The 11,753-nt window shown below is 34.8% G+C and overlaps 1 protein-coding gene across 2 annotated transcripts; it reads left to right on the plus strand.

The window, feature by feature from the left end:
- Positions 1–572: 572 nt before the first annotated feature.
- On the plus strand, positions 573–11,422 carry LOC113046996 (UTP--glucose-1-phosphate uridylyltransferase-like). Of its 2 annotated transcripts, none has more exons than XM_026208326.1 (10): positions 573–611; positions 2,427–2,554; positions 2,803–2,910; positions 5,037–5,222; positions 6,423–6,556; positions 7,802–8,099; positions 9,298–9,495; positions 9,574–9,816; positions 10,845–10,949; positions 11,026–11,422. In XM_026208326.1, exons 2-10 carry the CDS (start codon positions 2,456–2,458, stop codon positions 11,131–11,133), a joined length of 1,479 nt encoding a protein of 492 aa, XP_026064111.1. In that variant the 5' UTR covers positions 573–611; positions 2,427–2,455; the 3' UTR covers positions 11,134–11,422. The 2 variants fall into 2 exon arrangements, with proteins under 2 accessions (XP_026064111.1, XP_026064035.1); XM_026208250.1 differs by lacking the exon at positions 573–611 and adding an exon at positions 1,352–1,724.
- The last annotated feature ends 331 nt before the right edge of the window (positions 11,423–11,753 follow it).

The raw sequence follows: 11,753 nt of genomic DNA on the forward strand, positions 1-11,753 counted from the left end.
TGAATATAAATTATAGTGAGTATATATTTAGTAATACTTATCTAATTATAAATAATTGTTGGGAAATGAGATGTTAAGTCTGTGAGATGTGATTATAACAGTCATAATTATAACAAAAATGGCATATGTTTTGTTTACTTTGACTTTTATGACATAAATTCTACGTGCATTTTGACTTTTTCCATTTCGTAAATATATCCTAGTTTGTCATTTCATTTTTTTATATATATTGTCATAATTATGACTGGTAAATTATGATTTATCAAAGTATGTTTTTATTTCTTATGTAGCGGAAAGGGACTTCCATATAAAACTTTAAAATTGTCATAGACTAAATAAAAACACTCTCGATTGTTAAAAGTAAAAAAAAAAAAAGATAAAAGTGTGGAATAAAAATAAAAGCCTATTGTTTACAACCATGACCAAGAGATGACGCTGTTTCACATATTTACGCAGTCGAACGCCATCAACCAATAGAACGCAATTGGCTGGCATTTGATTGGTCAAGCCGGACCGCCCCCTCCTCTGATTGGTCCATGAACAAACATTATGCCCACGCATCAATTTCACGCGACACTCCCACCCGTGAAACAGCGTGTGCAGCAGTGGACGTGAGTATCCTCGCATGGCTTGTCAAAAAAGAGCAAGCAAGCCTGTCTACTTTCTAGATGTACTTGAGTATAATAGTTACCCAGCCCTTCAAAAGCACGCGCTGTGGGCAGTGCGCTCGTGTTTGCTCGCAAGTGGCCAATGACCTTGGAGTTCTTGTACGACAAAGTTCATGACAGATCTAATCCTGGGTTTCTGTGACTTTGGGCAGACAGAAGCAGTTAGTTAGGTCTGTATTCAAGCAGAAAAAGCCAATTCACTCTCATACATTAGCTGTGTGCTGCTTTCAAGCTTGACATTAATGTGTTTAAAAGTGTTAGAAGAATTACATGGCTAAAACAATCAAATGGTGAAATGGCTTAATGGCATGGTGAATATGCCGAGTTAACGTTCACTGCACATCCAGTTTGAAGTATCTACACTTTTGTGTTTTTAATTAATTGGATTCACATAGTAACGATTGAACCCACAGCAAGGTTCAGTAAACGAGTCTTTTAAGTGACCAAATTTTAAAGATTTTAGTAATTGAATCAAAAATCCCCACAGTTACAGCAGATGGACCCAAGAACGCTTTCTACTGCATGTGAAAAAGCGTTAAGTATTGATTAATAAATGACCTGGCACGTTACATAGAGTATCTACAAGAGTTGTTCACTGTTTCTGGACATGTTTACTTTTTCCCGAGTGCGTGACGTGACGGGTGGGCAGTGCTGGACTTTGTTAAAAGACTCGTGCGCTCTTCTGTTTCTCTCTCTGCGCATCTCCTTCAGCGGTGCGTTACAAAGCTATGATCCTTCAAAACTTCAAAAGATCCGAGGCGCTACTGACGGCTCGGTTCGAGTTCGGATGCTCGGGGCTAGTTGCACGGTTTTGAACATTATACATTTCTTTTTTTTTTTTTAAGAAGATCGGAGGTTTTCAAATTGTCTTTTGTCTGCTTCCTCTACATTGAGACAGTTGTAGTTTCATGCAAAAGAAGAAACTGTTAAACAGTATTAGGTTGATGATTCGGACCTTTCTTGACTGGTGAAATCAAATCAGGATTTATATATACAGTTTTTTTAAAAACCTGAGAGCTGTCAGAAGTTGTTTTTTAAACATGTCTGTTGTTTCTGGTAAGCGGTGTCTTCCTTCAGCCTTACAATAAGGTGGTTATTTATAGTATAACAATCAAAAATTTGGAATAATGATGATTTTTTTTTTAATGTGTTTGAAAGAAGTTTATGATGCTCACCAAGGCAGTTTGTTTAAACAGAAAATACAGTAAACAGTCATATTGTGGTATTTTCAATTTAAAATTGCAAACAATTTAATTAATTTTAAATGTTAAATAACTATTTTCTATTTAAATATATTTTATTCCTTTGACGCAAAAGTGAAATTTCGTTGGTACTCCAGTGTCACATGATCCTTCAGAAATCATTCTAATATGCTGATTTGCTGGTAAATTATCTGTTAATATTGGTCCGCAGTTAATACTAATAAAAGTTCAATAATAGTAATAATAGTTCACAATATTACTTTTTTATTGTATTTTTGATTAAATAAATGCAGCCTTGGTGAGCAGAAGATATTAGTTTAAAAAATATTCTAATTCTAAATATTTTAAAATATTATAGACATTCTAATTGTTCCAAACTTTTGACTGGTTGTTTACTCTAATTATTTAAATTCTACTCCAAGTCACTTCAGAAAACCAAAAACCATAGTTCAACGAAATAGTTCTAAGAAAGACAATAGTCATCAGTTGCAATGTCATCACAGCATTTCAAGTTGTTGTCATTGTTTTCTTTCTCTGTGTTTGTGTGTGTGTCTAGCTCTGTACAGAAACGGCCCTAATGCAGGGATGGTGGAGTTTCAGGAGAAGCTGAGATTGCAGCAAGAGAGCTCCATGCACACAGAGCTGGAGAAGCTGCTGACCACTGCCAAACCATCAGAGACGGAGGTGAGACCCCTGTCCTGCAAACTATGTGCTCCGCTGAGGTGACAAAAACGTTCCAGTGGTGCTTCTGTCCTCGACTCCATGTACATCTAAACCCCAGCTCATGCATGTTCCCAAATAAGCTATAGACTCACCGTGCTTTAGAAAATAGAATAGAAAAACTATTCTTCACTATTGGCACTGAAATAATAACCATTATATTCAAATTGTAAAAACGTGAACTGTAATATTCTTATTTGTGCCTCTTGCAGATCTCCAGGAAGGACTTTGAGGGCTTCACTCGGCTCTTTCACCGTTTCCTTCAGGAGAAGGGGCCGTCTATTGACTGGGCCAAGATCCAGAGACCCCCCGAAGACTCAGTGAGACCAATGACTGCACAATACCTAATGTGACTTAATAAATGAGTAATGGATGAGTATTAAAGCTTTTGATATTAAAATACAGCTAGAAAACAATATATAAATAGATTTATTTTCAGCAATATTGCGTATTATTACAGCAGTATTTATTACAAATTCATGAAATGATAAATTGATATTGATATTTGCATTATATATATTTTTTACTTCAAAACAAGATTATTATCAATTCTAATTTCCATGCCCTTTTTATATCATTAGCTTATAAAATATTAAAGTGCCTCTATTATGCAATTTTTAAGGTTCCTAATATTGTTTTGGGTATCTCTTGCAATAGGTTTACATGCATGCAAGGTCAAAATATGTTTTTTCAAAATATGCATTTTATATCACCTCAATTTCCAACAGTTCTCAAACGATTCGTTTGAAGCAGTTCTACCACGTTCAGTGTGTGTCTGAAACAATATGGCCAATGCCATGACATATTTTGAACACTTAATAGAAATGAAAAAAAACCCCACAAAGTTTTTGGTTATACTGCTGTTTTAAAATAAAACAAGGGTACTTTTACAGTGTAGGACACAGCGTCTTCTCGACATAAACAAGTAACTGTGTTGAGGGCGGCTCAAGCTGTTCACGGTTGGCCAATGTAAAACACAGACAGGCATTATGCAAATGTGTTACCTTTGACGTGTAGAAATCACAGAAGTGAGATTTGAATTACTGACAGTTCAGGCTGTTCAGAGTTGATCTGAAATGGCATAATATGGGAACTTTTTAATATTATAGCAAGATATGAGTTTTTCTAAGGACTGAAGTAAGTCTACATGTCCTTCAAAATCTTTCCTATCGCCACATACACAAAGCCGCTGTACAGCGAGAAAGCAGTCAGTGTATGTGACGTTTATCAAGTCCATGACATTTCCCTGTTAATCCCGTCTCTAAATAACTCTACAACCTCTTCAAATATCTCCACACAGAAGGTTAGACTATAAATAGCACAGCACTTCCAGCATACCACAACCTTGGCTGACATTTCTTTTCAACGCGCCGCTGAGAAACTCATGTTACAGCACATAGTAATGCAGGATGACTCGTAGCTCCAGGAGGTCGAGACTCATCAATCCCATTACTGAATAAACATCACAGCTGCTTCTAAATCGACACTTGAAGCTTAAAGCGTAACTCTCAATGGTTGTATTTCAGTCCTCATCCATGGAAGTGTTCACTGGCTGGATGCTTGATCGGTCAGCTGAGTATTTGTGTGCGTTTAGTTTTCTTACTCCGTGTCTCAGATGTTTTGTTTGGTCACACTTGCAGACGTGAGGTCTGGTTTTGACTTTACTGTCAGTCACCTTGAATATACTTCTTTAAAAGGGGTTATATGAAGAGAAACAGATTTTTTCAATCTATTGTGTCAATATATTGTAAATTGTATGAACTCTTTCAGAAGTTTACCGCCAATCCAAAAGAGCATCTATTGACATTTTGTTGAGCAAGTTGAGCTTCACCAGAATTTGACATAAATGTTGCTGTGATGAAACTAGGAAGAACGCATTACACAATTTTAGCTCATGGTTCATGAAGTCGGTGTGTGTGCAAGACCGGAAACTCTTATCAAAAGGAGCACACCCAAATTCAAGAGATCAGATCAAATCAGCTCATATTTCATAATTCATAATACTGTATACAAATCTCTTTTTTTAGTAGCGCTCACAGTTTTCTGCTCTTCATGTCATGATCTCAAGGTTAATGCCTTTGGAAGACAGGAGATATTTCAAGGTCAGTTTAAAGGACCATCAGCTCTGTTTGACTGGAGTTAATAAACGGTCTTTCTCAAACCTAATTATATGTCCCAAAACCTTTTCTCTGATTAAAATGGGTGTCCTGTTATCTTCATGAAGAGTTTCCTCTACTAAAACCAGATTGTAGGCCTGCAGTGCATTTCTAATCAAGTAAAAAAAAAAGTGCGAAGAAAGCACACTCCAGATAATGAATTACTTTCAGTCCACCCCACACAAGGTTTCTGTATCCTGAGATTGGTAATGTGTCTGTGTGTGTGTGTACTGATCTGTAAATCTCTGAACATCACAGAGCTCAGTTTGCATGTGTATTTCGCTCGACAGGTTCAGCCCTATGAGAAGATCAAGTTGAAGGGTCTTCCTGCCGATGTGGCGTCCAGTCTTAATAAACTGGCTGTGGTGAAGCTCAATGGAGGTTTGGGGACCAGCATGGGCTGCAAAGGACCCAAAAGTCTCATCAGTGTCCGTAACGAAAACACTTTCCTGGACCTGACTGTACAGCAGATCGAGGTATTACTCCATATATTTCTCACAGACTACTAAAGATGGTGCACTCCTATGAATGGGAGAGAGTATAACATGATAACAATAGAACAATAGCTATAGAAACAGTCTGCATTCTGAGACTGCGCATGCAGATTGTATGATCTAGCCTGACAAATAAGCTATTTTTAACACTTCCTTGGTGATTTCAAATATGAAATGTAATGTTTTGGAGAATTTGAAAGAGGAACTGCACTTGCATGCCCGAGATGCGTTGAAAATGTGAAATGACTTGTCTTAAAGGGACTTTAAAATGTTTTCAGTGATAACCGATGATGAGGTTATGTTTCATAATACTGTTCAGTAAGATTTTTTTCTTAAGTCTCTTATGCTCACTATGTTATTACAATTTAAAATATCTTTTCTTTTCGAATATATTTTCATTTATTTTTGTGATGTAAAGCTGAATTTTCAGCATCATTCCTCCAGTCTTCAGTGTCACATGAGAAATCACTCTTATATACGGAGCTCAACAACATTTCTGATTATTATCAATGCTGAATTGTGCTGCTTTGTTTTTGTGGAGACTGTGATATATTTTTCTGGATTCTTTAATGAATAGAAAGTAAAAAAAAAAAAAAAAAAAAAAAAAACATTAAAATGATTAAGTGACAAAGACAATTACAAAGCATCCTTGATGAAACAAAGTATTAATTCCTTGTGTAAAATGAGGCAAGACTATAGTTGCAGATTCAGACCTTAGTTTCCTCCTGTGTCAATGACCGTTTAAGTTGCATAATGTCAGGGTTTTTCCAAATGGTAAAATTGAAGGCATTTACAGGAAATTAAGAAATACTATTTCATGTAATACCTATGATAGACCATATGCATTGAAATGGGGATCAAATCCAGGTCTCTGCAGCGATCTGACTGTTTATTTCATAACCTGCACACAAACAGCCATAGCATTTTATTGTTCTTTAATTACAATATTTGCTCCTAGTAAAAAAAAAAAAAAAAATTATTTTAACATCCCCAATCATTTAATTGAGCGTCTTTTATGCAGTCTCGTGCTTTTTGTAATGGTCATACAGGAAGTTATTGAAGCTATAACAAACAAATATATGTAGCAATTCACATATATATATATATATTACAGTGCCAATGAAGTGGCTGAAGAATTATTGGTGTATGAAATTAAAGATCTTGGGTGAATCTCTCTTTCAGCATCTGAATAAGTCGTATAATGCAGACGTGCCACTGGTGCTCATGAATTCCTTCAACACAGATGAAGACACCAAGAAGATCCTGCAGAAGTACACACACAACCGCGTCAAGATACACACCTTCAACCAGAGCAGGTACACACACACACATGCACTTCTCAAATATGATCATACTGTGTCTTTCAGAATTAAACTGACAGGTTTGTGTCGTGTGAAACATGCTGTGGTTTATTTAAAACCATTCATGTCAAGCGTGCAAAACATGTACATGAGTGCCCTTTTATTGATATAGCACATTTCCTACATGCCAGTCATTTCAGTTATGCTTTAAATAAGTTAATATAGGCTTAACACTCATAATAAATATTGTTTAAAATATGTTTGTTTTATACTTATATTGTTCATTCGCTGTCTGTTCTAAATTAAATGTAAATTTGTTGTGGAGTGATGGGAACTGATATACGTGATTATATTGTTTATAATATTTGTAAAGGTTTATAAATGTTTTTACATTACACATTGTTTTATGTAAAAATTTATTTTACATTATTTCTGAATGTTATTATAAAATGCGACCTATGTACTATGTTTTATCAAGTAAAGTCATGAAAATCCTTTTTTTTAGGGTTTATATATATATTATATTTATATTATATACCTAAATTGTTATGAATTTGCAAAAGAAATAAAATGATGATTTTATATATATACAATATAAAATAATTATATATATATATATTGTGTATATATATATATACATACATATATATATATATATATATATATATATATTGTGTATATATATATATATATATATATATATATATATATATATATATACATACAATTATTTTTATGTAGCAATTAAGTGATTTGCATTTGAAATGTAACATTTTATAGTGAGAATTTATATATATATATATATACATGGTGTTTAGAATATACCACAATGTTATTTTGCATGTCAACCTTAATTGTTATGAATTTGAAAAAAAAAAAAAAAATATATATATATATATATATATATATATATATATATATATATATATATATATATATATATATATATATATGATAAAATGTGTATATATATAAATTCTCACTATACAATGTTACATTTCAAATGCAAATCACTTAATTGCTACATAAAAATAATTGTGGCATAATTAAAAAATCTCCCCAAAATATCAAATATATTGTGAATATGCAAAATAAATTATCAGCCAGCTTTTGGGAACGTCAATCCTTACAATAAACAATAAAACATCAGTGTCAGAGCTATTAGTATTTCAAGATTGATTGACACATTTATTGTTAGTGCACAGCTTTGACTGCTTTTCCTTTGTTTTGTCATCCTGTCTGCTTTCCTGTCCCTCACAGGTATCCCAGGATCAATAAGGAGTCTTTGTTGCCCGTGGCCACTAACATGGGCCTGACAGGAGAGAATGAGGAGGCCTGGTATCCTCCTGGCCATGGAGACATCTACACCAGCTTCTACAACTCCGGCCTGCTGGACAAGCTGATCGCGGAAGGGAAGGAGTACATCTTTGTGTCCAACATTGACAACCTGGGCGCCACGGTGGACCTGCACATCTTGAACCACCTGATGAACCAGCCCGGCGACAAACGCTGTGAATTTGTGATGGAGGTCACCGATAAGACTCGAGCTGATGTGAAGGTGAGTGGAGTTACGAACAAACTTGTGATGTCATTTTGGATGAAATCAGGCCAAATCAAAGTTTGTTAGGATTTGGGGTCGGGAGTTTGAGTGGACTTTTGCACCAGCTGATAAACCCCTTCACACTACCACTGTTCAGTGATTATATAAAACATGAACACAACGAAGAGCTGATTTATAGCAGAAATTGAAGTTGTAATTCTAATTGAAAGCAACACACACACTTTATTTTTTCTTTAATATTGTAAAGCTGCTTGCGTCAAAGCAGAAGTGCCCAAACTATTTAACAAGAAGGGCCAAAAATCTAACTTGAAGAGCCCAAAATAAACCCGTTATATCCAACTTTATATTACATTTTAATATTTTCAATTAAAGCTGCAGTCGGTAACTTTTGACGCTCTAGCGGTTAATAAACAGAACTGCTTGCGTCTTGCGGAAGAACATTGTAGCCGGAACTACTTCTCTCTGTTTATGTCTATGAAGAATCACAAAGGTACTGGGTTACTCCGCCGCGGTATCCCCGAAGCAATCTAAAATAGTCTGAATATAAACACTTATTATAGGTGCACCCTAGTGATTCAGGACTAGCTAAAAACACAGTTTGGAAAATGGATTCATGGTGTACTCGCCTATTATGTTCATTTTTCTACATTTTGAACACAAACAAAGTTACGGACCGCAGCTCTGATTGGTTGTTTCTTACCGGGAGCGCATGACTTTCTGCAAATGGCAATAGGACACTGGGAGGAGCCAGAGGAGCTGGATTTTTTTCTCATATTCTACTGTCAGGACATAATGACAGGTTTAATAAATATGTAAAAAATATATTTTTACAAAAGTTACCTACTGCAGCTTTAAACAAAAAAAAATTATGTAATTTTTTTTACAACCATATTCACTTTAATTATGGTTTTCTACATTTCAGAGCAGAAAAAATTGTGAACAAATTAGAAATTCGAAATGAATATATGCTTCGATTTTTATAAAAAAAAGATTCATTGTCATTTTTGTTGTGTGTATATTTTGTTCTTGAGAGGAAAGCGTGCAGCACACATTTAAACATTGATCTAGTCATCAGCGTGGGTCATCGAGATGTTGCCTAACAGTAAACCTTTCTATACCCCCAAGTGAAGAACGAGTATATCTGGGCTTTAAAGCTCATTGGCTAATGGCAGTCGTTCGTTGTTGTGTGTCTCAGGGTGGCACGCTGACACAGTACGACGGTAAACTCAGGCTGCTGGAGATCGCACAGGTGCCCAAAGCTCAGGTAGACGAGTTTAAATCAGTCACCAAGTTCAAGATCTTCAACACCAACAACTTGTGGATCAGCCTGCCGGCCATTAAAAGGCTTCACGAAAAGAACGCCATGGACATGGAGATCATCGTTAACCCTAAGGTGACCTTCACGCCTTCTCCATTACAGAGAACAACACTTGTGTAGAGGTTTGTGTGTGAACCGGGCTTCTGTTCTCAGACTCTCGACGGCGGTCTGAACGTCATTCAGCTGGAGACGGCTGTGGGCGCTGCCATGAAGAGCTTCGACAACGTGCTCGGCATCAACGTGCCCCGCAGCCGCTTCCTGCCCGTCAAGACCACCTCGGACCTCCTGCTGGTCATGTCCAACCTGTACAGCATGAACGCAGGCTCTCTGACCATGAGCCCAAAGAGAGAGTTTCCCACAACACCTCACGTCAAACTGGGCAGCTCCTTCACTAAAGTAAGGTTCACTGAGGACTTTGACACTGTGCTGCTTATTCTGCCCCCTTAGACAGGAAGAGAGAGCGCGACTTTAATGTAAAGCACTCAGTACCTTAATAATATAACATGAGAGGCAGTTTATATATTATTATTTAAAGAAATGAGTGTAAAAGTTACTTCTTATACGTAATAAAAAAAATGCTTAAATTAGCTGTTCAGTAATATTTAACAAATATTCATGATAAAATATATATATTTTTTAATATTATTTCTATATGAGCAGAAAATGGTTTTGAAGTTATTTTACAGATGTAATTCAGTTAGAAACTACTGTCTTTAAGGCCAAAAACATTCAATCAAGTGTTTGGTTATGAAATATTTTCTTGTATTTAAAATTGTATTGTATTAAGTTTAAAACATGAAATTAGCTTATTTCATTTTATAAACATAAAACAATTAAAGAAACATTAGCTGTTCGGTCATTAAATACTTTTAAATGATTGATTTTATTAATTAAATATTTAATTTTATATTTAAAAAGTTTATATTGTTGTTTAAAACATCAAAGGAATTACCAAAAATGTAAATAAAGTCAATGTTATTGTACAGACATGATTTAAAGGCTACTGCGTCTTTAAAGCCAAAAACATAAAATTAGGTGTTTTTCATAATTAAATGCTTTTAAATTATTTATTTTTAATTATAAATTTTTAAAATTTTATATGATTCTATTATTTTAATTAAAACATTAAAGAAATGGCTGAAAAGTGAGTTATTTCACAGACAAAATTCACTTAATTTTTTTCTACAATATTTTACATATTTTATGTTTATATTATTATTATTATTAAAGAAATAAGAACACATATAATTTTTAAATTATAAAAAAAAAAAAACAATTACGGACATTTAATAGCTTCACCAAAGCGTTTTTAAGGCCTGAAACATTAAAATACCTGTTCACAGATAAACTTTTTTTTTTATTAATTTATATGCAGTTTTTGAATAATATTCTTGGTTATTTTTTCATTTATTTTCACTGTCTAGGTTCGAGACTTCCTGAAAAGGTTTGAGAGCATCCCAGACATGCTGGAGCTGGATCACCTGACTGTTTCAGGAGACGTTACCTTCGGAAAACAAGTCACAGTCAAGGTACAGATGTCTGATGCTTGTGAGCGTTTGCACACTTTGTGTGTACATGTTGTGACCCATTGTTTCTGAACAACAGGGAACGGTGATCATTATCGCTAATCATGGAGACCGAATCGACATCCCGGCCGGAGCGATGCTGGAGAACAAGATCGTTTCAGGAAACCTGCGCATCCTGGACCACTGAGGCCTTTACTACCGGACCACAACCACATCTGTCATCTCACCTGGACATTTACACGTGTGTGTGTGTGTGTGTGTGTCTGTCCATCTGATGATTAGCATTAAAATTTCTGTATGAAAACAATCAGAATTGACTGTAAATGCTTTTGACAGTAATTTTTTACGAAGGGCTATTATATAATGTGTTTTTAACACTGGTTTTGCTGCTGTGTGGCTCACTCAGTAAAACACTGAAGACTAGTGTAAGAGGATGGAAGCTAAAAATGATGATAAAGTGTTTGTGATCTTCAAAATGTTGCTTTTTTTTGTAATCTACCAAGTTGAGCATAAAAGCATTAGAATGATCATTCTATTAACGCTTAATGTAATTTATATTATAAATATTAGGTAACTTTAATTTTACAATTACTTATGTTTTCTCACAACAAACTACCCAAAATTACATGTGACTAACCCTAAACCAAACCCTCATCCTAACCATAGTAAGGACATGTAGTTAATTAATATCACTCAGTACTATAATTTATAATTACACTGTAACAAGGACATGGTAAAATAAAGTGTTACTAAATTATATACACACACACACATATATATACATATATGATAATTTAAAATATTAAA

Source organism: Carassius auratus, chromosome 1 (genome assembly GCF_003368295.1).
Source record: "Carassius auratus strain Wakin chromosome 1, ASM336829v1, whole genome shotgun sequence".
Classification (NCBI taxonomy): domain Eukaryota; kingdom Metazoa; phylum Chordata; class Actinopteri; order Cypriniformes; family Cyprinidae; genus Carassius; species Carassius auratus.